Source organism: Salmo salar, chromosome 01 (genome assembly GCF_965601325.2).
Source record: "Salmo salar chromosome 01, fSalSal1, whole genome shotgun sequence".
Lineage (NCBI taxonomy): Eukaryota > Metazoa > Chordata > Actinopteri > Salmoniformes > Salmonidae > Salmo > Salmo salar.
The window spans coordinates 30,992,472-31,019,966 of NC_138291.1; the positions used below are offsets into that span (position 1 = coordinate 30,992,472).

A 27,495-nucleotide genomic window follows, 5' to 3' on the forward strand; every position below is an offset into this window, starting at 1 on the left:
AGCCACCCGATCGACAGCCTGTTTACCCCACGAGCATCCAGAAGGTGAGGTCAGTACAGGAAACTGAAAAACAGCTTCTATCTCAAGGCCATCAGAATGTTAAATAGCCATCACTAGCAGGTTCCCACCCGGTTACTGTGGCACAGCAGTGCATCTCAGTGCAAGAGGTGTCACTACAGTCCCTGGTTCGTATCCAGGCTGTATCACATCCGGCCGTGATTGGGAATCCCATAGGGTGGCGCTCAATTGGCCCAGCGTCGTCCGGGTTTGGCCGTCATTGTAAATAAAAATACTCAACCTGCACCTTAGAGGCTGCTGCCCCTAAATAAACTGAGCAAAAAAAGAAACGTCCCTTTTTCAGGACCCTGTTTTTCAACTTCACAGATCTTCATTATAAAGGGTTTAAACACTGTTTCCCATGCTTGTTCAATGAACCATTAACAATTAATCTGTGGAACAGTCGTTAAGACACTAACAGCTTACAGACAGTAGGCAATTAAGGTCACATTTATGAAAACTTAGGACACTAAAGAGGCCATTCTACTAACTCTGAAAAACACCAAAAGAAAGATACCCAGGGTCCCTGCTCATCTGCATGAACATGCTTTAGGCATACTGCAAGGAGGCATGAGGACTGCAGATGTGGCCAGGGCAATAAATTGCAATGTCCGTACTGTGAGACGCCTAAGAAAGCGCTACAGGGAGACAGGATGGACAGCGGATCTTCCTCGCAGTGGCAGACCATGTGTAACAACACCTGCACAGGATCAATACATCCGAACATCACACCTGCGGGACAGGTACAGGATGGCAACAACAACTGCCAGAGTTACACCAGGAACGCACAATCCCTCCATCAGTGCTCAGACTGTCCGCAATAGGCGAAGAGAGGCTGGACTGAGTGCTTGTAGGCCTATTGTAAGGCAGGTCCTCACCAGACATCACCGGCAATGACGTCGCCTATGGGCACAAACCCATCGTCGCTGGACCAGATAAGGACTGGCAAAAAGTGCTCTTCACTGACGAGCCGCGGTTTTGTCTCACCAGGGGTGATGATCAGATTCACGTTTATCGTCGAAGGAATGAGCGTTACACCGAGGCCTGTACTCTGGAGCGGGATCGATTTGGAGGTGGAGGGTCTGTCATGGTCTGGGGCAGTGTGTCATAGCATCATCGGACTGAGCTTGTTGTCATAGCAGGCAATCTCAACGCTGTGCATTACAGGGAAGACATCTTCCTCCCTCATGTGGTACCCTTCCTGCAGGCTCATCCTGACATGACCCTCTAGCATGACAATGCCACCAGCCATACTGCTCATTCTGTGCATGATTTCCTGCAAGACAGGAATGTCAGTGTTCTGCCATGGCCAGCGAAGAGCCCGGATCTCAGTCCCATTGAGCACGTCTGGGACCTGTTGGATCGGAGGGTGAGGGCTAGGGCCATTCCCCCCAGAAATGTCTGGGAACTTGCAGGTGCCTTGGTGGAAGAGTGGTGTAACACCTCACAGCAAGAACTGTCAAATCTAGTGCAGTCCATGAGGAGGAGATGCACTGCAGTACTTAATGCAGCTGGTGGCCACACCAGATACTGACTGTTACTTTCGATTTTGAACCCCCCTTTGTTCAGGGACACATTATTCAATTTCTGTTAGTCACATGTCTGTGGAACTTGTTCAGTTTATGTCTCAGTTGTTGAATCTTATTATGTTCATACAAATATTTACACATGTTAAGTTTGCTGAAAATTAACACAGTTAACAGTTAGGGGATGTTTCTTTTTTTGCTGAATTTACATAGATATGGAATCACTGGTCACTTTAATAATGGAACACTAGTCACTTTAATTAATAACGTTTACATACTGCTTTACTCATTTCATATACTGCTTTCTATTCTACTGTGTTTTAGTCAATGCCACTCCGACATTGCTCGTCCTAATATTTACATATTTCTTAATTCCATTTGTGTGTATTGTTGTGAATTGCTAGATACTACTGCACTGTTGGATCTAGGAACGCAAGCATTTCGCTACATTCACAATAACATCTGCTAAATATGTGTATGTGACCAATACAATTAATTGTATTTGATTTGAGAGAAGTAGCTAGTGTTTGCCTGTTCAAAACCATCCTTCAGTGCGGATGAACATAAATCAGGGTTGGTTGGGCCTTGGACAGGTTTAGCTTCATTCCATATGGGGAGGATTCGAGATTCCCATCTCGTTTTCTACCCAATCTCTTTCCTGGTCCCATGCTCTTCAACCTACCTGTTTTTATTCATCTCTATGAGCGTCTCAACTCGCACAATGATGGACGTTGTCGAACATCCAACCCCATCCATTACGTCTTTCAAACCGACCAATCACCATCGTCTTTAGGTCGAAACCGAGCATCACGGTTAGTTGTATCTCTGTTTTGTGTGCCATGGACTCAGCCCAGTAATATTGACAATAGGGTGAAAAGAGATTACCCCAAATAAAACACTGTCAAAAGAAAATTAACCTAAAGTACAGAGGTGTGATGTAAACAAGTGATTTCCTTCATAACTAGGGAATGTGATTGACTCAGCTTAATATTTTTATACATCCGTATTTTGTTATTAATGGGACTCGGAGGATTATTTCGTTAGAAGGTAAAAGGTGCTCGTGGGTTTGGCTGTCTAATAAAGGCCAAGATAGCCTTTTCTGGTGTTTTTTCCGCTACTTGCGAGAGGCTACTTGTACGGGATTGGAAGCATTTTAGTTTAATATCGTCTAATACAGGATAACTACTTGCCACCGTCTTCGTTTCGAACCACAGAGCCTCAGAGGATCAAGGTAATGTACGATACGGCTCATTCTCGTTCGTCTGCAGCTATCTTGTTTCGGGTACGTGTGGTTCTAGTTAGCATTAGAAGCTAGCTAGTATCCATATCGAGAGATGTGTGGGATTAATGTTGAGCTCGTTTTCACAACTTGATGTCAGTAGAATACATATTAGAATACATATTTTTGCTAAATTAAATAGTTTTAAATGCTAGATGGCTATACAACGTTATGTAACACACACAGTACTCATTCCTGCAACGTTCATGTAACTCGCTAACATTAGTTAGCTACCTAGCTATGACTGGCTGACGAATTTAGCTAGCTAGATAGGTAACGTTAGCTAGCGAACGACCCAACATCATCACAGCTGGCTAACCGTTAGCTCACTTTCTGTCGTTACTAGCCATTAAATAACGATAATCTTATATTTTACTCATATTACTACCAATATTACCGGTATTAAATTATATTGTGTTAAGACCAAAACAGTATATTGTAAGTACAGCTAGCTAACGACAAACACTGAAGAGGACGCTTGTTTTAGGTGGAAATGTCGGATGGCTAGGTTGCTAACGTTAGCACCAATTACTGTGATCTTGACTTCGCTAGCTATACGTGTTTGTTCAAGATAAATAGAGTTGATGCTGCGCCTATGCTATCCACTAGTTATTATTATAGCAATACAACCGTCAACACTTGCATTGCGTTACGTTACATTGCATTGGTGTTGACGGAATGTCTCAACAAAGGTCGTTAGCTAGGTATCTTTGAGATGCATATGGATTAGCATATGTTTTCACGCTCTCACTAGAGATGGAGAGAATTTACATTCGGTTTCCAGCTGACAGGCGAATGCAGTCATTATGTTGTGGTCAGGGTGTGCTTCATCGAATTTGTTATCAAACCATGTTCCACCAAAGAAAGCATGGGGCAATTGGCAGGTCCATGTGAACAAATAATTGTTCCTAGCTAGATTGGTTTTTAATAGGTATTTGTTTTATAGCTAGTTAGTTTAATTTTACCCATGCGTATTTTAATATTTATCGGTGCATTTGAATCAACAATCGTGGTTAACCCGGTTTTAATAGAAGTTTGTGGGCTAACTAACCAAGGGTTTCCTAGATGTGCATAATGTTAAAATGAATCCATTTGTTCTTGTGGAGGCTTGCCCAGAAGGTCAGGTTCAGAGGAAATGTAATCATCATACATACATACATACATTGGCCCTGTTTGGTTGAGGAATACTGTGACATTTCTGAGCCTTGCCGTTTGGAATGAAGATTTTGACAACCAGTGTGTACTATTAGAGTCCTTGACCAGATGTTCTCCAGTGGCATATTTGGTGTGGTCTTTATTTTGTTTATGAAAGCATACAGAAAAGGGTGGCTTCATTGAGATTTCATTTGAAGGTTTTTTTTTTGGTGTTATTTCTGCAAACCATGTTTTTCTTAGAAAATGCATAAACCCAGTGAATCATGTTGAACATTTTATTCACACTGTAGGTGTACATGATTGTGATTTAAGCATCCTGCCAATCTTGCTGGAGTGGATGCACAGGTGTGTGCCAGTGTTTGTCTCTCGTTTGTGTTTGAGTGAGCGTGCGTGTGTACACACAATTTTCATGTGTCCCACCGGGTCATTCTGAAGGGTTTTGAATGTCACATTGAGGAAGGTAAACATCATATCCCAGACAAGATAACTTAGCATCCAAAGTCCCCTGTATTTATGATGGGAGTAAGTGCCTATGCCATGTGCCTGACTGTAATATAGCCCAAGTCTTAGTCACTGTTCCCCCACCTTATCAGCCTTCTCTGGGTGCCTGTCAGTTTGGGCTTGGTGCATTATGGGATTGCCTTGTTTTATGATGTGCCTGAGCTCTGTGCAATCATTATAGACTATCGGGAACTGACTGGGTCATAATTATATATCACCCGTCAGTTCTCATGATTCAGTATACTTTCTTCACTAGGAAAAGTCCGGACCTCTGGTAAATGCCTATCCTCAGTTTTAATCACGATAGCACTTCCTTTCCCAGAAACGTTCTCGATTTTAGTTTTATTTAGCCATAGTAAGCAGGTCCTATTTTCAGGTCCTTTGCGCACCGGTTTACATGTACACTGAACAAAAATGTAAATGCAACATGCAACAATTTCTAAGATTTTACTGAGTTACAGTTCATATAAGGAAATCAGTCAATTGAAATATTCATTAGGCCTTAATTTATGGATTGCACATGACTGGGCATAGGCCCACTGGGGAGCCAGGCCCAGCCAATCAGAATGAGTTTTTCCCCACAAAAGGGCTATATTACAGACAGAAATACGCCTCAGTTTCATCAGCTGTCCCAGTGGCTGGTCTCAGACGATCCCGCAGGTGAAGAAGCCGGATGTGGAGTTCCTAGGCTGGTATGGTTACAAAAGGTCTGCGGGTGTGAGGCCGGTTCGACATACTGCCAAATTCTCTAAAATTACATTGGAGGTGGCTTATGGTAGAGAAATTAACATTACATTCTCTGGCAACAGCTCTGGTGAACATTCCTGCAGTCAGCATGCCAATTGCACGCTCCCTCAAAGCGTGAGACTTTGTGGCATTGTGTTGTGACAAAACTGCACACTTTAGAGTGGCCTTTTATTGTGATCATGCTGTTTAATCAGGTTCTTGATATGCCAAGCTTGTCAGGTGGATTGATTTTCTTAGAAAATGAGAAATCAAATTTGTGCACCACATTTAAGAGAAATAAGCTTTTCTTTTTGTGCTTCTGGAAAATGTATTTTATTTCAGCTCATAAATCATGAGACCATGTTGTGTTTATATTTCTGTTCAGTATATATCCACCTATCACACTGACACTTTTGCACACACACTTACTTGAACACACACTCACATATATGCACTACCCACCACTTATGTTGCTGCCATACTGTTTATTTTTTATCCTGCAACCAGTCACTTTATCCCAATCCCTGCCTACATGTACATATTTCCCTCAACTACTCCAGTATCAGATTCCCTGTACATTTTAAATGTGGTACTGCCACTGACCCTATATATTGCTTACATAAAAAAAAAAATGTATTCTGCTTATGTGTTATTGCTTGTGTTTTTGTTATACTATTTTGTTTTTGAATACTGCACTGTTGGGAAGGGCTTGCACTGTGCATGTGACAAATAAAACCTGAAGCTATGCTGGGGAGGAGGTTAATAGGGAGTTTGCAGTATGGCACATCTGCTTGATCCCCTCATCAATTCTGTCCATCCTTTCGCTCCTGTGTTAAGTGTTTCCCTCCCTCTGTTTCTTTTCTGTGTTTGTGATTTGTTCTTCTCCAGCTCCCTGGCTGGTAATAAGAGGAGCTTTCTTGGGCCTGCTGATATTTGTTAACTTCCTGTAGAGTTGCTCTCTTCCCCATGCTCCCTCTCTCTCTGTTGCTCTCTCTCCCTCTGTTGCTCTCTGTGTGTTCTCCCTCTGTCTTTAATCCCCCCCAGCCTGTGTGGATGTCATCTGGTCACTTATGTAAGAAGCATGGGAGGGGAATGGCTTTGTGCTGTGAAGCAGCAGCAGCACCCATGCCTCAACCATTAGGGCTTGTTGTTTGGTCAGTGAGTGAGCACTAAGGACTGATGCTGATATGTGTGGACTCTAGTGCCACTGCACAGGTGATTGTAATGTGGAATAGCATGCACCGCTGTGTGCTTGGGTTTACATCGGCTGTAGCCTAAGTCTCCACTGCATGGTGGCAGGTGGTGTTTGCATGGCTTTTTGTAGGCTTTTGTAGCATGTTCTCTAGCTCCAGGGACTCACTTTGTATAATATTTGAATAGGCCTGTCCAGTTTTCAATGTCAAACTATCACAATATTTTTCTGCGGAAAAGGACTTGTTTGTGCTTTCTAGATTTTGTTTTGCTATGGTAACAGACCTGCGTGGCTATGCAAGTAAGCAGTAGGAACGAGAGTTACGACCATCTGATTTAACTATTTCACCCATGGGTCAGTAAACAGGCTGATAAAGCCATAGCTAACAATGCCACCCATATTCTCAGGGCAGACTACATGACATGATTGTGTGTCTAGTTTCAGGGCTGAATGTCTTTAGTATGCTTGCTATTCGCTGTCTCTCCCTGCCTGTCCCTTGACCAGTTATAATGTATTAGACGTTGGATGAATTTGACCTGATGGATGGATTCTTGTTAACCCTGCTGCACCCCGTCTCTGTCAATGCTGTCCCTCACTCCGCTATGCTGTGGGTTACTTCTTATTACACACACAGAGTCTGAGACCCGTAGTAATCCAATTAGGAATTGCCTAAATTGGTGGATTAAAGGCGGTGCATATGCGCCATTTTGGTTTAGGCTGTATCACAATCGCCCGTGATTGGGAGTCTCATAGGGCGGCGCACAATTTGGGCCAGCGTAGTCAGTCATTGTAAATAAGAATTTGTTCTTAACTGACTCGCCTAGTTAAATAGGTTAAATAATAAAACAAATTGATGTAGTGCAGTAAAGTTGGTATTCTCTTATTAGTGTTTGTGAGCAGGCGGTTGGTTGTTGTGAGCAGCAGGCTGTTGGTTGTGTACAGTGTCTTTCTGGCTTCCCCTCCTGGTGCTCCTAATCAATGACTGAGGCATAATCAGTAGCACACACATCACTGGACATTTCCTTAGCTTCCTCTCAGCACAAGAGTGTCTGCACTCAAATGACAGCTTTCAGCCTCACTAGCAGCATTGTTGTGGGTGGTGCTGTTGTGTGTGCATGTAGGTATGGCGTGGACATACTTTTGTGTGTGTGTATATATATGTATATATATATATATATATATATATCTTTTAAATGAGAGGATTTGGCTATTTCAGCCACACCTGTTGCTGACAGGTGTATAAAATCAAGGACACCGCCATGCAATCTCCATAGACAAACATTAGCAGTAGAATGGCCTTACTGAAGAGCTCAGTGACTTTCAACGTGGCACCGTCATAGGATGCCACCTTTCCAACAAGTCAGTTCGTCAAATTTCTGCCCTGCTAGAGATGCCCCAGTCAACTGGAAGTGCTGTTATTGTGAAGTGGAAATGTCTAGGAGCAACAATGGCTCAGCTGTGAAGTGGTAGGCCACACAAGCTCACAGAACAGGACCGCTGAAGCGCGTAGGGTGTATAATTTTGCTGGACCCCAGGAAGAGTCAGCAGCTAATGGGGATCCATAATAAATACAAAAACAAACACTCAGTACCGAGTTCCAAACTGCCTCTGGAAGCAACCTCAGCACAATAACTGTTTGTTGGGAGCTTCATAAAATTGGTTTCCATGGCCAAGCAGCTGCACACAAGCCTAAGATCACCATGCGCAATACCAAGCGTCAGCTGGAGTCGTGTAAAGTTTGCCACCATTGGACTCTGGAGCAGTGGAAACGCATTATCTGGACTGATGAACCACGCTTCACCATCTGGCAGTCTTACAGATTAAACTGGGTTTGGTGGATGCCAGGGGAACGCTACCTGCTCCAATGCAAAGTGCCAACTGTAAAGTTAGGTGGAGGAGGAATAATGGTCTGGGCTGTTTTTCATGGTTCAGGCTAGGCCCCTTAGTTCCAGTGAAGGGAGTTTTTTACGCTATAGCATACAATGACATTCTAGACAATTCTGTGCTTTCCTGTTTGAGCATGACAATGCCCCCATGCACTAAGCGAGGTCCATACAGAAATGGTTTGTTGAAATCTGTGTGGAAGAACTTGACTGGCCTGCACAGAGCCCTGACCTCAACCCCAAACACCTTTGGGGTGAATTGGAATGCCGACTGCGAGCCAGGCCTAATCGCCCATCATCAGTGCCCAACCTCACTAATGCTCTTGTGGCTGAATGGAAGCAAGTCCCCTCAGCAATGTTCCAACATCTAGTGGAAAGGCTTCCCAGAAGAGTGGATACTGTTACAGCAGTAAAGGGGGGGACCAACTCCATATTAATGCCCATGATTTTGGAATGAGATGTTCGATGAGCAGGTGTCCACATACTTTTGGTCATGTAGTGTACTTGCACATGCACACTGTCTTGTGTTTTTTTATGTGTTGCTACATGTTAAGCAGAGACTTACAACTTGTTATTATCTCCCCTCCTACAGCAGGGCTATGTCCTCGGCAGCCACCACACCTCCATCTGTGGACAAAGTGGACGGATTTTCACGGAAGTCTGTCAGGAAGGCCAAGCAAAAGCGGTCGCAGAGTTCGTCCCAGTTCCGGTCTCAGGGCAAACCCATCGAGCTCACGCCCCTGCCTCTGCTCAAGGGTAAGTGTTTAATTACGAATACCTGAAATCTTCCCACATAGTCTCTATCCATAACCCTCCATTTAACCTTCATGCTAACTTGTGAGTGGTGTGATGTGGGAGTGTGTTTAGTAGTGAATGCTGGTACCAGCATGGTTGGAAGAGAGCAGAGGGATGTCATCGATTCTTGTTCATGCCTTCTCTCTGCAACTCTTCATGAGCCAATGCCCAGTGAATGAATGAATGAATGAGAGTGTGTGAGCATATGTTCATCACAGTCCCTGTATCAGGGATGCAAACTCGTCACTTTTTGACGATATTTACAGTTTCGAGCTCCAAATAGGTAATCCACGTGAATTGTGTAGAACCATAAAAATAACTTTTGTGGTGGTGGGGGCTCACAAAGTGCGCCGACGCAGTGTATCACCCATTGAACTATAAAAGAGAGGCGCGAACAGATCTTCTCCCTGTGTGATCACCACCAGAGATACTGGATATAGTGACGGGATGCTTGTGTCTCTGCCCTTAACAATGGGATTCGTTGTCCACAGAGCGGAACGGCGGGCTGTCAAGCTCCCGCCTGTTCCGCTCTTTGTAGGGAGGGCTAATTCACGGGCTGCTGCGTAGTCACAATGGGAACTCTTTCTAGAGCACTCGGTTAAATTGTGCATAACAGTAGGTGACGTGACAAACAATGAATGCTATACGAGAATTCTCCAAAAAAAACACAGGCTAATCAAATCCATTTAAACAAAATATCAATAATGTGATCATCAAAGTACATAGTAAATCATTTCAAAACACGAGCATGTTTTAAGTCTAAATGGAAAATGTAGTGAGAAATATGTGATTATTGTAAAAGTTTGCGACTTTGCGTCATTTACTATCATCCTGAGTTAAAATATGGAATCATTTTTGCCATATTAAATCATTTTATATATGCTATTTTCCTTGATGTGGACAATTACATTACACAAGCTCACGTTTTGAACACATGAAATTGGGGGAATTACTCATCCTTTTTACATCAGATTGGTGGTGATTAATATGAAAGTTTATAGTCATCGATTTGTTGTAAATGTTTCCTACCGCTTATTTTGTGTGATTTTACATTTATATAGTGGAATCATACATGCCATCTCACATTGTGGTACATGGTGTATTAACATTTTTGAGGCATTTGCATGGCTAGGAAAGTGCAAAGACATTTAATTAAAACAACTCAATCTATTTGTGTGCATGTATGTGTGTGGGAGCGGGGACACTGTATGCTACTGACCTTGTATTGACCTTAATCCCCAAATAACTGCCAGGTGTGTGTTTGAAGAGGGTGGTGGGGTGTCTGTGTTTACTTTTGTATCTATGCCACTAGCTTTCATAACCTGCTTTAATGTATGTATTTTATCCAATGAGGTGCTCAGTGTGCCCCACTAAACTAATGCACTGCCAGGGATAGCTGTCACTTTGGTTTGTGGGAAGAAGGAGATGGCACACGGCAGCAGTGCTAGTATGGAGGTAGATAGTTTGGGGGGTATGGGAAGTCAGGATTTTGCTAGTGCGTTTTTGATTTGTCTATTGAAAGGCCATGTAAGGTTAGTGGTGACTAATGGCATAATGCTGGTGAGCCAGGCACAGCCAGGCTCGGGTGATTGTCCCATGGTCCTGAGTTTACAAATCAGCAAAGGTACTGTATCAGATGTTGTTTTGGAGAAACTTGGTTGGTCACAGGTTGACAGGCTACCAGGTCCAACGCTCTGTAAGTGGGCTTACATGGTTTTGTAGGCACTTGTTTCATTGCAACGTGGTGAAGAAGATCTGGTTCGAGAGCTGCACTACTGTCTGCTTCCCATGTTGAAGGAGTACGTTATGGTTTCCCAGGTGCGTATTTTCACATTTTAAGTGAATTCTAAATTCCTATTGGATAAAAAAAAATGTATATACTAGGCCTACTCTCTGGGTCTCATCAGTTAGAAGGACATATTAGCAGAGCATTTGCCCTTAACTGCAAACCATCTTTCTGAGTGGTCATAAAATAGTAGAATTTTCCTTTAACATGCCATAATTAATTCACAGGGCAGCCAAACCGTTGTACACAAGCTGCATGACAAGCAGCTTGAAGTGATCACCACTTTCATGGCATGCTTCCTCAAGGCTGAGCATCTCCACACCACACCCAAGAAGCTCATGGAGATGGACTTCATTGACAAGATGCTGCCTTCCAGAGAATTGTATGTTGGACCAGTGTCTGAGAAACCTAAGGCAGAACATCCAGGACACCCTGTTAGTAAATGTATAATAATAATGAGAAATTAAACTTAAAACACTTTTTCGCTGGGTCAGATGTTTTCATTTACAATCTATTTTGTCATAATGTTTTCCAGATGGTGCAGAAGTTTCTTAACGCGGTGAAAACTGCATACATGACAACTGCAGCCTACATGCAGAAGAAAATGCCCCTGGACAGCATGACCCTGCAATTGCTCTCTGCACAGGACCCAGTGGTGAGAGGCCATTCAGACTGGCATCCTGTTGAAGCGGCTTGCTAGGATGATGGACCACCCAGTTCCACCCGAATTTCAGCTTCCACTGGAAGTCGTGAAGTTTAATGTGGACTCTACCCTTCCCCCTTACAAGGATGGTGAGGACAACATGATCAAGTGGTGGAGCCTGAACCAGATTTTACTAGTGTCTCCCTCAATCTTCCATGGTCCTATGGTGGAGTCTTCGTTTAATGTGATGGGAGACATCATAGCTCAAAAGAGCATGAACATGGCTACCTTCAATGCAATTCAGACCACCAAATATATCCACAGGTCCAGGAGTCTGACTGCCTTACAGATGTTCCAGAGAGATGATGTCAAGTTGAGCAAGGGACTCTAAGAACATCCGCACTGCAGGAATGAAGGATAAAGCTCAGAGACAGGAGAACCTGATGAAGACGAAGGGGTGGTTACCAGCCAACATCCAGTGCCCAGCAGACCAGGAAGACTGCAGTGGAGGAGGAGAAGCAGGCCAGACTGAGGAAACAGCTAAACAAAGAAAAAGAGCAACATAAGTTTTAGTCGACGCTAAAAGGAAGGAAGCTAAAATGTGGACTGTAGGTGAGTGTAGGCTAGATGTGAGTGATAACCTGTTACTGTTCATTTTGAGCTTCATAATAAAATAATTGTCTTGAAAATGAGTTGTGTGTGAGTTATACTGACAGGTCAGATTGTACTAAGAGGAGACTGAGTTGTGCTTAATGTTGGCTAAGAATTCATTTAGCAGATGGGTAGGCCTAGTCCTTGACCTTCACCTTGCACTGCTTTATTAAACCCACTGGAAAATGTATGTCCTCAAGAAAATAAGCAAATCCTAACTCTGTCTGGGCAGACTGAGATTTATCATGTCATGATAAACCATAAACTAAGACCAAAGAGCCCAACCCACTTTTCTACCCCAGGACACTATTTTCTCTGTCTATTGTAGTTTGAAAAGTTAGGAGTATTGACAGTATTCCACTATGTATTATGCACTTGATACTCTCTGAGAATATGCAAATGATATGTAAAACAATCGCCTTTTTGGACAGTCACCAGTTTGCACCCCTGCTCTATGCTCGCGCAGCGTATACGCCAGTGTGTATGCATGCTGCTGGTTGTACGTGAACTGCATGCCCAGACAGGGAGGCAGCCTGCTGCTGATTCACATGTGGGGTCAGTCCTCTCCTGCCTGCCTGGCTCTATACAGAGAGGTTGAGACTAGAGTGACAGACGGAATGCAGCCTGACAGGAACCAGAGCCTCAGCCAGGGTGTGTCCCTCCCTCCTGAAGGTCTGTCTGCCACGCGAGTGGGTGGCATCACTTCACTGTCCTCTCTTCTCCACTCAGGGCCACTTTAGTTTGTTTGCCTGGCCGTGAGTGAGTGAGTCACACTTTCACCATTACCAGCCAGTGCCGCTGTAGAACATAGCAGAGCTCTGGGCGAGCAGGGTGCAGTAGTCCGCTCCACTCAGGTTAGGTCCTGTTCTTCCTCTCTCAGGACGAGGTGAGTTGCTGTCTCCTGTTGACGTCCTGTAGTTAGTCAGAATGATACTAAGCCCAGTGACGCTCTATGTTCTGCCTGTGTATCTTGCTCTGCATTCAGGCCCAAGTGAGGATAATGTGGTCGGGCAGCACTACTGTGCTCTGTGTGCACTATATACCATCCATGTTCTTATATAAACACCTGCATAATAAAAGGTGTAAATCGGATCTGACATACTGTGATTTTCTCATCATGTGGGACACCATCATTTTAAGTGGTTAAACCTAAATATTGTTATCTTTGTAAGTGCCTTTTTATGTGATTCCATTTTAGTGACAGCTTTTTACCAGTAATCTCCTCTTTAATTAAGGGGACAAGCTCTAGAGCTCTGCTCCCCTCCCCGAGCCCGACGGACCCCGACATTATACATCAGGCTAGGGCCAGGCACGGCCTGTTTTTTTATTTTCATCAATAACAACAGTACGGGCAGGTCACGGGTATACTAACATTTTGAAGCCATTTGCGTGTGCTGCGCAGCACAGTCATATCTGTTTAAGATCATAACATGGTGTCAGAAGTGCTTCAACCTCGCGACCAGAGAGATTATTTCACAGAAAAGAATACGTTTTGTCGGAGTTCAGCGTGACGAAAAGTAGCTAACAGCTAACTGCTCTCTCATGTCTCTTCATTGAGCAGAGCAGCCCAAGCGGAGCCGTTGCTATGGATACTCAGAACCGCCATGAGCAGAGCACAGGGAGCGAGTGACAGAGAGGAGCAGCAGCAAATGGATTTACTAACAGAGGAAGTTATTTCTGGTTTCGGGCAGGGCTGGGCCTTAAATTTGGTAGAAGGAATCAGGCCTGAACGTCGTGGGCTTGGGTAGGTGTTCGGACTTAAATTCATGCCCATGCATTGCTCTAACGAGCACATCACCACAGTGAAACGCAGAGTCTTAATACATTGAAATGGTATCTACCATCCTGTGACGTGATCACAGATCTGACATGACTGGATTGATGAAAGCGTTGTGAAACCCTTCTGATTTCACCTCTCAATTCATGTTGGATCTTTGCACACTTGGAATACTTACAAGGAGTAGAGGAAGGATGCATTTTCAAATGATTGTAGTCGGGTCTGGGACCATGTAGACAACAGGAGGAAGTAGCTGTTGTCTGACTGAGGAGGTGTGTAGTTGCCTGGTGTTAGGTGAGCTGCACTTATTCTATCCAACCATGTGGTGGCGACTGGCGATGCCTCAACCCTCCATATGGCGCCACCACACGCCCTCATCTATCATCGACTGACTGACCTTTGACCTCTGAGGAGCACTCTATGTACGCAGTCAGTGAGAGTAAAGAGACTGTGCGGGTGGCCTTTCAGACTTCACCTGCTAGTCACAGCCAGGGAAATATGGTTTTCCTGTAACTAGATCTGAGCCTCCTATGTTGATTCAGTTTGTTTAAATTCTTTTGCTATTTCTTGAAGGTGGAAAGGGGACTGATTTTCACCCCATGTCAACAAAGACAATAGAAATAAGCATTCATAGTTTGCTAGGCTGCAGAGCCCATGGTCCCAACAAGGGAGACTTTTTATTCCTATATGTTGTTTCAGGTAGTTGTTCCAGGCCTGCGTGGATGTCTCCCTCAGTGTGCAAGTCAAGAGTTGTTGTGGTAGCTCTTTAAGAGCCTCCACAGGAAGTTAGAGGGATGGTGAGAGTGACAGAGAGAACGAGAGAGTAGTGATGAGCCTGGCATGGAGCCCGAAGAAAGACTTAGTGTCCTAATGCTTCATGGCAGAGGGAGGGAGGAAGAGGAGGACGAAGAGGATTTTCCAACGCTTGGCCAGGTCATGGCAAACCCTTTCCCCTCCTTCCTCATCTACTAGGTGGAGTGGAGACTCCCTCTGTTTACCGGAATCTTCAAAGTGGAGTGATGCCTATGTTAAGGATGTGCGCTGGCGAGATGTCTGTTTTTTAGGACCACTTCTCTGTGTAGTACGGAAGACAGATCGCTCTCTCTGACCTCGTGAGCCGAATTTAAAAAAAGAGGGGAGTAGAAATAGAATGAAGACCGGGACATGGTGAAAGGGGAGTTAGGGGAACAGCACTGGCCGTAGAGCTTCTGTCAGCCCCTCTCTCTGTCTGGTGGTTCCTGGTCTCTGTTTGGTCGGTGCGGCCCCCCCAACGCTCCCTCTCCCCCCTACCCCCTCCCCTTAGGGGTAACCTGATCCACCAGTTGTCTCTTTATAGATTTCCAGTCCCACTCGCTCCAAACAAGCAGCATAGGGGGGAGTGTGTGCCCACTACAACAAACTACTATTTTTCACACCATCAATATTTGAATCATTTTTCCTCAGCAGATTCTTTTTTTGGGCTGGTGGACTCTACAGAGGAACGGAAACCTGAGAGTGAGTGTCCGTGATTCTGCTGGGGGTGGAGGAGTGTTATAGTTAACCTACTAAGGGCCTTCTCTAAGGCTTGGCTGGCTGTGTTGGTATGTCTGTCTGTGGGGCTGAGTGGAGAGTATATAAATGGACTGTGAAGATGGAGTGGTAATGGCAGGGGGACATGGGAGAGGGTTTGACTGAGCTTTCGAAGTCAGGTGTAGGATAAGAGTGGAGCGGCCTGTGCAGCAATCATCTCTAAGGAGCGCTGCAGTAACTTCGCCATACAGCAGCCTTCCTTCTGCTGGCTTTCTGTCTGCCAGAGGATGTTGTGGTAGCCAGGCAGGTGTTACAGCAGGCAGTATATTGACTGTGTTGTCATGGTCAGTGCCACTGATTGCAGGGGTTTTCAGAGTTATGCTTGTTAAGGGCGTGGTGTGGTGGCTATGGCTGGTGGAATGCTTGCTATGTGATTCACCTGCGCACGCTGCAGCTGGCCCTCTCACCTGACCCTGTGTGTGAAGAGTGCCATTGTGTGGACAGCCCCAGATTACCCACACTGCCTTTGAAAGGAGGCACACAGAGAGTCTCTGCTACCAACAGGTGACCGTAGCTGTACAATGCCTGGGAGGATTTCAATGTCCAAGTTAAAATGACTTGTATGAACTCCGTCGGCCTTGTTACTATAGTGGAGAGCAAAGTTGGCATGATTACATCCGCCAATGATTGACAGTACATGGCAGTGTAGTTCATAATGAGGCTTCTTGAAGCTGCCATATGAGAACACATAGAGAGGACAGAAAATAATGTCTCAACTTCTTTCATGGTGTCATTCCATTGTATAGCATACTGGTTGACTAAATTAACAAGTAGTAGGAACTTGTTTTAAAGGAATTAAATATTTTCATTATAGAAAAGTCTGAATGATGAGATGGATACTAAGATGGGCACACACAGGAAGGGCTCAGGTTGGAATTGAATCCCTGTGGTCCAGAGTTGGTTGCGTTTCTGCCAGACCATAGTCCGACCAACCATTACCTGGTTTGTTGTCTAATCTACAGCTCAGAGACGATGCAGACAGTGTGTGTGTGGTTCTCCATCTCTGACACAGTGTTGACTTGTTGGTCTGCCTTCCTGTGTATACATACAGTACATATCATACATATCGACCTTCAGTCTCTGACAGTGTTGGCCTGGTCACCTGCTGAGCCCATCTGTTGGAACCGCTCACTCTCTCCTGCAACCGTAACCCAAGCCCGCCAGAGTGTATAGTGTGGCCGGGGTTTTCCCCTTAGACAAGCAAGCAGGCACACTGTGTGTGTGTGTGTCTGTGTGTCTGTGTGTGTCTGTGTGTGTGTCGGCTGCTCTGAGGGACGTAATTGTTACTCTATACCTACACTCACTTCCTGGATTTGTGTTTCCATCTAAAAACGGTGACCACTAAGAATAGTCTGCTACGTTCTGAGTAAACTCCACGGATGATGGGTTTTTATTAAGTCCTGAAGCAAAGTACTTGGTTTGAGTCTTAAGACCTGGCAAAGTGTCCATTTGCGTTACTTCCATGTGAATTTCAACTCATAGTGTCCTTTAGCTTTAGCATCACATGACTAACACTGCTGGTCATTCATTTACAAGGATGGCCTCCCAGTCACAGTACTACGGAGTACTCTGTACAGTACTACGGAGTACTTTGTATGGTTACAGTACTACGGAGTACTCTGTACCAGTACTACAGTGTGCTCTGTATGGTTACAGTACTACGGAGTACCCTGTACAGTACTACGGAGTACTCTGTACGGTACTACGGAGTACTCTGTACGGTACTACAGAGTGCTCTGTACGGTACTACCTTGTGCTCTGTACGGTTACAGTACTACCGTGTGCTCTGTACGGTACTACCTTGTGCTCTGTACGGTTACAGTACTACCGTGTGCTCTGTACGGTACTACCGTGTGCTCTGTACGGTACTTAGAAATTTTGCTACTGCCGTTGATATTGGATTTTCTCTGCCTGCAGGTGTCGTTGTTTAACCCATCTTTTTCAGTCAGATAAAAAAGGTGACTGTTGGGCAGGACAAGGGGACTGTAACACATTGGGCTGAGATGGGTGTGTCAATCATGACTTATGTCATATTACCATGCGGTAGAGCAGCATTGCACAGCAAGTCCAAGTCTCTGAGCCCACATAGGGCTCAGAGACACCAGTAGCGTTTGCTGGCCGAGAGTACTTAGCACATCTGAATTAGAGGTCGACCGATTATGATTTTTCAACGCCGATACCGATTATTGGAGGACCAAAAAAAGCCAATACCGATTAATCGGACGATTTTATTTATTTGTAATAATAATGACAATTACAACAATACTGAATGAACACTTATTTTAACTTAATATAATACATCAATAAAATCTATTTAGCCTCAAATAAATAATGAAACATGTTCAATTTGGTTTAAATAATGCAAAAACAAAGTGTTGGAGAAGAAAGTAAAAGTGCAATACATGCCATGTAAAAAAAGCTAACATTTTAAGTTCCTTGCTCAGAACATGAGAACATATGAAAGCTGGTGGTTCCTTTTAACATGAGTCTTCAATATTCCCAGGTAAGAAGTTTTAGGTTGTAGTTATTATAGGACTATTTCTCTCTATACGATTTGTATTTCATACCTTTGACTATTGGATGTTCTTATAGGCACTTTAGTATTGCCAGTGTAACAGTATAGCTTCCGTCCCTCTCCTCGCTCCTACCTGGGCTCAAACCAGGAACACATCGACAACAGCCACCCTCGAAGCAGCGTTACAGAGCAAGGGGAACAACTACTCCAAGTCAGAGCAAGTGACGTTTGAAACGTTATTAGCGCGCACCCCGCTAACTAGCTAGCCATTTCACATCGGTTACACCAGACTAATCTCGGGAGTTGATAGGCTTGAAGTCATAAACAGCACAATGCTTGAAGCATTGCGAAGAGCTGCTGGCAAAACGCACGAAAGTGCTGTTTGAATGAATGCTTACGAGGCTGCTGGTGCCTACCACCGCTCAGTCAGACTGCTCTATCAAATCATAGACTTAATTATAACATAACACACAGAAATACGAGCCTTTGGTCATTAAAATGGTTGAATCCGGAAACTATCATTTCGAAAAACAAAACGTTTATTCTTTCAGTGAAATACGGAACCGTTCCGTATTTTATATAACGGATGGCATCCCTAAGTCTAAATATTGCTGTTACATTGTACAAACTTCAATGTTATGGCATAATTATGTACAATTCTGGCAAATTAATTTCGGCCTTTGTTAAGAATAAATGGACTTCACACAGTTCGCAATGAGCCAGGTGGCCCAAACTGCTGCGTATACCCTGACAGCTTGCACGGAACGCAAGAAAAGTGACACAATTTCCCTAGTTATAAGAAATTCATGTTAGCAGGCAATATTAACTAAATATGCAGGTTTAAAAATATATACTTGTGTATTGATTTTGAAGAAAGGCATTGATGTTTATGGTTAGGTACATTGGTGCAACGACAGTGCTTTTTAGCAAACGCGCTTGTTAAATCATCACCCGTTTGTCGAAGTAGGCTGTGATTCGATGAGAAATTAACAGGCACCGCATCGGTTATATGCAATGCAGGACACGCTAGATAAACTAGTAATATCATCAACCATGTGTAGTTAACTAGTGATTATGTTAAGATTGATTGATTGTCTTTTAGAAGATAAGTTTAATGCTAGCTAGCAACTTACCTTGGCTTCTTGCTGCCCTCGCATACCAGGTAATCAGCCTGCCACGCAGGCTCCTCGTGGAGTGCAATGTAAGGCAGGTGGTTAGAGAGTTGGACTAGTAACCGGAAAGTTGCAAAAACGAATCCCCGAGCAGACAAGGTAAAAATCTGTCGTTCTGCCCCTGAACAAGGCAGTTAACCCACCGTTCCTAGGCCGTCATTGAAAATAAGAATGTGTTCTTAACTGACTTGCCTAGTTAAATAAAAAAAATCGGCAAATCGGTGTAAAAATTACCGATTTTGTTATGAAAACTTGAAATCGGCCATTCCGATTAATCGGTCGACCTCTAATCTGAATGTCATTCGTGAACCGAGTGCGCACCGATTTTACATATAGAATCGTGGGAAAATGTCGGCAGTCAGACGTCTACCTCGGGTGGTCCTTAAAACCCAACGCGCTGAACGATCGGCAGACGACCACTGGATCCACATTGGGTAAAATGTGTGCGAGCTTTTAGAGTACATTATGTCCCTGAGGCTCCAGTCTCTCATCAGTAGATGTCCTATGAGAGGACCCTGGTTATGTGGATATGATGAGAGGCTTGCACCCTGCTCAACAGCTTTAAGTGATTATGAAATTTACTTTGAACATTTCCTGTGGTGAGCCATTAAACTACTCTCTGAGAAGCTCAGCTTTCTCCACATTAATTAAGCAGCAGTGTCTTTATTTAGTCTGCCAGGGGAGCCATGATGATGCTCCCATCCCTGTGCTGAGGCTTGTCAGTGTGCTAGACTGAACTATTCTGTGCAGAGTGCTGACCTAGTCTGGGGCTGGGAAGGGTGCTGTAGTTTGCTGTGCTCAGTTCTGCTGCTATGGGCATGGCATCTGAATTTTAGATGTTAAGGTAAATGTTAGTGTATCAGGCTAGATTACATGGTGCTGAATGCTGATCTTTCCTATGTTGTTTATTTGGGACAATTGGGATTGAGACGTGCTGAATGCTTCTTCAATGGCGTGAGTCTGAGCCCAGCAGCCCAGGGTTGTGCTAGGGTAGTCTGACAGGGATGGGTTGGACTCTCACCTATTTTCTAAACTATACATACTTTATTACACATTGGAATTGTGGACTTTACTGTGTTGGTGTGTTCTAGGACATGCTCCCTGTCATGTGCGGCACTGTTGTGGTCAACTGAGCCGTGTGCTCACTCCTGGTTGGGCGCTGTATTGTTATGGATAGGGCTGTCGTGTTCAGTGCTGTTTTAAACAGAAAAATATTTATTAGGTTTATTATTATTTTTACCCTACCAACCCTTCCCTGATTGGAGTAAACTAACGGACAACAACACTTCTGCTATTTTCGTTCACATGTATGGCACATGTAGATAAATTATTATACATATATTCCTCATTTCCTCTTTCTGCAAGTCTTAGATTTTCACCGACTGGCCAATCCACCATTTATTTTGGTCTTAACCCCAACCCTCAGATGTCCACAGGTTCATCTTTCCCAGGACACTACCATTTTGCTATTTCCTTTTGCAATACATCCCTCCATTTTACTGTGATGTCTTACGAGGGTCCTGAACCTTCCTATTTGTAACATTTCTACTGATATTGCCCCAAAGAAAAGTACTTTACCCCAAGAGCATATTGATATTTCCCATTGACTGATCGTGGTTTTTCAGGTCCCCTAACAATACAGTTTGCAGGTACATCTAAACCCTGATATTATGACATAACTATTCCTGGACCTGACTGCAAAAGCGAGCTATTAGATAAAAATGTTGCTACAAAAATAATGCTCAATATATGGGGAATTGAACAGTCAGCCTTATGCGAACTCTGCCATGAAGAAACAGACTCACTAGAGCATATTTTCTGGTACTGTCCATCGGTGGCTCGCGTTTGCAGTCAGATCCAGGAATGGTTGTTTTATGTCATATCAGGGTTCAGATGGACCTGCAAACTGAGTAGCAGAATCTGCACAAGGCTGACTGTTTAATTCCCCATATATTGAGCATTGTATTTTGTGGCAAGTTTATCTAATAGCTTAAATATAAATGAACGGATTGATGTCAATTGTTGTTTTATATATCAGTTCATAGACCTGATGCCAAGGTATTGGTACATCAGAGACCTGTTTCCCAACAGACTTGAATTTTTTGCGGCACTGTGGTCAAACCTTTTGACTTCGATTTATACTCATAAGTATAAGCCATTTATGTTTTTTAATGAGTGGTAATGCGTAGTAGACAGACTCATTCTTTAATTTCTTTTTTAAGTAATTGCCTCTTAGTTGCTTTTGTGAAAATGTTACTCGTTTACAATGTCCTTTCATGAATATTATACCCTTGAAAATGTTTTCAGTAAATTGGAGTTTAGCCATATTATTTCCTGTAATATTTGATCTGGCTTTTATGGAGGATGAAATTTCAATTGTAGCCAACTCCGTATGGCTTCATTTAAAAGGAGGATACTTCAAACAGGGATCCTTTGGGCTCTTTGCCTTTTTGCAGATTGACAATCTTAAACAGGATGGGCCTCTCTTAGTAGCCTGCTGGAAAACTAGTTTGGATTAGGATATGTTGGTATAATGGAGGCTTTAAAAGGGGTTTAATGCCTTAATATTTAATAGTTTTAACCCTCCAAACCCATTTTCGTTATATACAGTGCATCTGCAAAGTATTCAGACCCCTTGACTTTTTCCAAATTGTGTTACATTACAGCCTTATTCCAAAATCTACACACAATATCCCATACTGACAAAGCAAAAACAGGTTTTTAGACATTTTTGGAAAAATAAACAACTGACTAATCACATTTACATAAGTAGTCAGACCTTTTACTCTGTTGAAGCACCTTTGGCAGTGATTACAGCCTTGAGTCTTCTTGGGTATGACCCTACAAACTTGGAACACCTGTATTTGGGGAGTTTCTCCCGTTCTTCTCTGCAGATCCTCTCAAGCTCTCTCAGGTTGGTTGGGGAGTTGCTGCACCGCTATTTTCAGGTCTCTCCAGAGGTGTTAGATCAGGTTCAATTCCGGGCTCTGGCTGGGCCACTCAAGGACATTCAGAGACCCGAAACCACTCCTGTGTTGTCTTGACTGTGTGCTTAGAGTTGTTGTCCTGTTGGAAGGTGAACCTTTGCCCCCAGTCTGAGATCCTGAGTGCCCTGGAGCAGGTTTCATCAGGGATATCTCTGTACTGTGCTCAGTTCATCTTCTCTTCGATCCTGACTAGTCTCCCAGTCCCTGCTGCTGAAAAACATCCCCACAGCATGATGCTGCCAGGTTTCCTCCAGACGTGACGCTTGGCATTCAGGCCAAAGAGTTCAATCTTTGTTTCATAATACCAGAGAATCTTCTTTCTCATGGTCTGAGAGTCCTTTTTGGTGCCGTTTGGCACTCACCAAGCAGGTTGTCATATGCCTTTTACTGAGGAGTGGCTTCCATCTGGCCACTCTACCATAAAGGCCTGATTGGTGGAGTGCTGCAGAGATGGTTGTCCTTCTGGAAGGTTCTTCCATCTTCTCAGAGTAACTCTGGAGCTCTGTCAGAGTGACAGGGTTCTTGGTCACCTCCCTGACCAAGGCCCTTCTCCCCCGATTGCTCTGTTTGGCAGGCGGCCAGCTCTATGAAGAGACTTGGCGGTTTCAAACTTCTTCCATTTAAGAATGATGGAGGCCACTGTGTTCTTGAAGACCTTCAATGCTGCAGACATTTTGGCACCCTTCCCAAGATCTGTGCCTCGACACAATCCTGTCTCCGAGCTCTACGGACAATTCCTTCGACCTCATAGCTTGGTTTTTGCTCTGACATGCACTGTTAATTGTGTGACCTTATATAGACAGGTGTGTGCCTTTCCAAATTATGTCCAATCAATTGAATTTACCACAGGTGGATTTACCAAGGATGGTCAATGGAAACAGGTTGCACCTGAGCTAAATTTCGAGTCTCATAGCAAAAGGTCTGAATACTTAGGTAAATAAGGTATTTCTGTTTTTTATTTGTAATACGTTTGCAAAAATTCTAAAAACCTCTCTTCACTTGTCGGGGTTATTGTGTGTACATGGATGATGAAAAAAAGATTTGATCCATTTTAGAATAAGGATGTAATGTAACAAAATGTGGATAAAGGGAAGGGTTCTGAATACTTTCCAATTGTGTCTGTAATAGTGCTTGTAGCTTTATCTGGTTTGCCATTCCAAATATTTTTTTCTCGCTTTTCAAAAAGGATTCTCCTGGATTTGGTAGAGCAATGAATAATTATCTAGAAATATCGCAGTTGACATATTTAATCAGGGTCATTTTCTTGTAGATGGACAGGTGTTTCACTCTCCATGGTTCTAAGAGCCTATCTATTTTGCTGAGTTTTATATCAAAGTTAATAGTTGCAAGATCGCTCTTCCAGGAGACTTTCTCACATCAACTGATGAACAACACTTGGAGTAATGGCACCACAAGAGTGGTTGTGTGCTGAGCCCGGCTGGGCGCTGATTCTCCCTGGAGGGATTACTCTCTCCTGTGTGACTATCTGCTCTATTAATAGCTTCCTTTAAGGCCATTCACATGCTACTCCTCTCCTATATACCCAGGGGCTGGATGGAAGACCATCACTGACTGTACTGGTGCACTAATTATATGAACCAACCAGGAACGGGACAGGCACCAGCAGCAGCCACAGACCCTGCCCCCCCCCCCACACACACACACACACACACACACACACACACACACACACACACACGGTGTGGCAGGCCTAACAGGAGAGGCATTGTACTAGACTAACCACGCACTCACCCTGATGGTCCTTGCTATCTGTGATTTAAACTTGGATAGGTATAGGAACAAGAGCATTAGGCTAGGGGGTGATGTTGGTTTCTCTTGGAAATTTCGAAATAGGACAAAATATTGTTCCAGGGAGGGTCGCCGTCAGACCAACAACTCTCCCAGCAAATCAAGATTTTGGGTAGGCGGGGCAGGAATACAGGAAGAAATTTTGCTCATGTTTAGCTAGGGCAACGAGCGTAGATGGCAGTAACGTCACCGGTGGCACGCGTCCCATTTTCGACTCGTACTCTATCCCTGTTTGGATATGTAAAGCTGGGCGATATGGACAAATATCCATTTTGAGATAAATTGCCTGAATTGATGCCCTAATGATGATAAGTTTATAACATTAATGTGCATCGTTTTTTTGTCCTTTTTAAATGGGCTCCTGAGTGGCACAGCGGTCTAAGACACTGCATCTCAGTGCAAGAGGCGTCACTATAGTACCTGGTTCGATTCCAGGCTGTATCACATCCGACTGTGATTGGGAGTCCCATAGGGCGGAGTAAGCCGTCATTGTAAATAAGAATTTGTTCTTAACTCACTTGCCTAGTTAAATAAAGGTTACAAATGCTCAATGCAGCCATTTTTATAGCGACGTCAAATAATGTCTGGGTAACAGTTAAGTACCTTAATGTAATGGATTTCCATTCAAATGGGCAAAACTAGCTTTTTACCTAAATAATTTCTCAAGCAAGAATTTAGCTAGGGCTGTCAAGGGAGTGGGAAGGGAAAACTGAAAACTAGCTGTTATTGGCAGAGCGGTTTGGAACTCTTTGTTATTGGTCTATTAACCATTTTACTGCATGGTTATGTCACTGTTGAAAGCAGACACTCCCACCCATGCAAAACTGCTGATTTTTAGAAGGTCCTGTGTAGATTTGTATTTTCAACTATCAGGAAATAACTTTTTTTAAGTCACACTTTTACAGTGTTAGTTTCATCAGCTGTTGTACAAAATAATACAAAACACAGAAAAACTGAATTTGGACTTTACTGGGCATTTAAAGACGTCCTCCAGCTATTTTTCTTTTACTGTTGGAAGCGATATCCCAAGTATAAATACAGTAAACACACTAAAGGATTACAAGGCTACTATTCTTTTACAGGCCTGGTAGACTTGTTCTGTAACCCTGGCCTCTCCTGTGCTCTGTCTTACCCATGCTGCCTGGCTGGCTGACTTTCTGGCTGAGATATTGCCCTGTGTAATGTCATGTTGACAGATGCTTGGCTGAGGAAGACCGGGTAGATAGATAGTGTCTTAGTGATGGTCCATGATAAGGTCACTTTTAATAATACTGTCTGTGTGTTTTATACCACCTGTTTAAACTGCAGGAACAGACTAATGCACTATGTAGGAGACTCAGAAGACTAGACTACCTAGATATAAGTACTAGTACATATAGCCTCGGGTGAAGCTCTTGGGCAAACTGGTCTCTGATGGAAACCTCTTTACATTATTACATTTTTATTGATCGGTTTCCCAATCTCTGGGACAGATGCCCATTCCTCTGGTTTGTATGGTCTTTGTTCTTCTACCTGTGCTACACTGTTTACTGTGGATGCTACTCTTATACATGTTGACGAGAGCCATATTCTGCGGTGATGAGTGACCTGTAGGGTCAAATGGTGTGGGCACAGAGATAATCAAATGTTATTTGTCACATGCTTCGTTAACAACAGTTTTTGACTAACAGTAAAATGCTTACTTACGATACTGGTCCTTTGCCTTTATAGCAGCTTATGTCTTACATAATGGAAGACTGAGTTTAGTTCGATTGGTACATCAGGGCTGCATTCAGCATTAGAGGGAGACTGAACTTTAGCAATGTGTTCCCCACAGAACCTGCTCTGAACTCTCCGTAACCGTCCATCCACTGTGAACCCTGGACAGAAACGCCAGGGGTTTGCATGTAATTAACTTAGCTGAATGTTGGGCCTACAACTGTCCATTCCATTTATGAATAAATACTGATGGCTTATGTGCAACTTCTTCTTGTATACAGGGTTTAGTTTCTGTGTGGTGTAACAAAAGATCAGTTCAAGGGCTCCATCTCTACTCCAGCTTTCTTTTATTACTGGTTTCAGGGCTCTGTTCAGATGTCCTCTCATGTGATTGCTCTGTTTTTGCCATGTTGTCCTCTTCCTCTCTGCTGGAAGTCTCCCTATACTAGTAGGCTTCTCTCTCCTGACATCTCTTTCTCTCCCTGTGTGTAGACGTGCCGGCACCGGAGCAGCCGGAGCTGTTCCTGAAGAAGCTGCAGCAGTGCTGCACTGTGTTTGATTTCATGGACACGCTGTCTGACCTGAAGATGAAGGAGTACAAGCGCTCCACGCTCAACGAGCTGGTGGACTATGTCACCGTCAGCAGGGGCTACCTGACAGAACAGGCCTACCCGGAGGTGGTCAAAATGGTGAGGCTACCACACACTAAACAGAACACGCACTCATGTCAAAAATATACTCGCTTCCAGCCAATTTAAGTTTGTATTTATCATATTTATCAACAATGAACCTTAATCAACGTTTCTGCTTCACATCCATGTTGAAGTGCCTGAGTTGCCTATAAAACCGATTTTCATATTATTCACTCCACTCTAATGTCCACAGCCTTAATCTCCAGGGAAGTCAGTTGATTGTGTGTTGTTCTCTGTCCTGTCTCCCAGGTGTCTTACAACATATTCCGGACCCTTCCACCCAGTGACAGTAATGAGTTTGACCCAGAGGAGGATGAACCCACACTGGAGGCCTCATGGCCACACTTACAGGTAAAACTGAGGCTACAGTTGATGTGTGTGCGTATGTATTGGTTTGTGTGTGTACTGCCTTCTATTGGAGACTGAGTGTCGTTCCCCTCTGTAAAAACCTACCTGAAATCCTTAGTATTCTGATGTTTATCTTTAATGCATGATGATGTGGCCTGTGACACTTTGCTTCTTGAAAGTCCAATATCTTGAAAACTTGCCTGCTGACATGCATAACATTTTGGGACTGTATCAACAGTGGACTAAAAATACCAAAATATAGTTTTTGAGTTGTGTTCCCCTTTAAAGTCCTGGCTCTGACAGTCCCTTGTGTACTATGGTTAAGGTATGGCTACAGGTCTAGTGTCAGGTGCTCTGTCTCTCACCCCGTTTTCTGTGTACCTGCTGCTGTGCCTCTCAGGACTCCTTTAGAAATGAGATGAATATCTCAAGGAGATTCTTCCTGGTAAAACTTTTTATTTAATTGTATTTATCTTTTATAACATTTTCAAAAACAGCCATTCATTTGACCAATTAAAAAAAATATTAACCCGCCCAGTCATAAGCCCCCCTCCTTCTGGCCATCTTGTAACCCTAGTTACCACTAAAGGTAATAAGGGCCCTACCCAAGGTGTGACCTTTGACCTCCTGTGACCTATTGACCTCCGTCTGTCCTGCTCCAGTCTCTCCATAGCCTTACCTTTGCGTTATGAAGACTCCGTCCCCTAACCTCTCCACCACTCTTTCGCTTTCTC

The 27,495-nt window shown here is 43.7% G+C and overlaps 1 protein-coding gene across 2 annotated transcripts in view; it reads left to right on the forward strand.

The window, feature by feature from the left end:
• The first annotated feature begins 2,418 nt into the window (after positions 1–2,418).
• Positions 2,419–27,495, forward strand: part of ppp2r5eb (protein phosphatase 2, regulatory subunit B', epsilon isoform b) — a 38,356-nt gene continuing 13,279 nt past the window's right edge. The window contains exons 1-4 of one of the 2 annotated variants that reach the window (XM_014190090.3): positions 2,419–2,814; positions 8,912–9,075; positions 26,214–26,410; positions 26,663–26,764. In XM_014190090.3, coding sequence (XP_014045565.1) covers positions 8,919–9,075; positions 26,214–26,410; positions 26,663–26,764 — 456 coding nt within the window. In that variant the 5' untranslated portion in view covers positions 2,419–2,814; positions 8,912–8,918. Of the gene's footprint in view, positions 2,815–8,911; positions 9,076–15,334; positions 15,466–26,213; positions 26,411–26,662; positions 26,765–27,495 lie in introns of those variants that run through there. The other variant, XM_014190102.3, reaches the window with a different exon arrangement.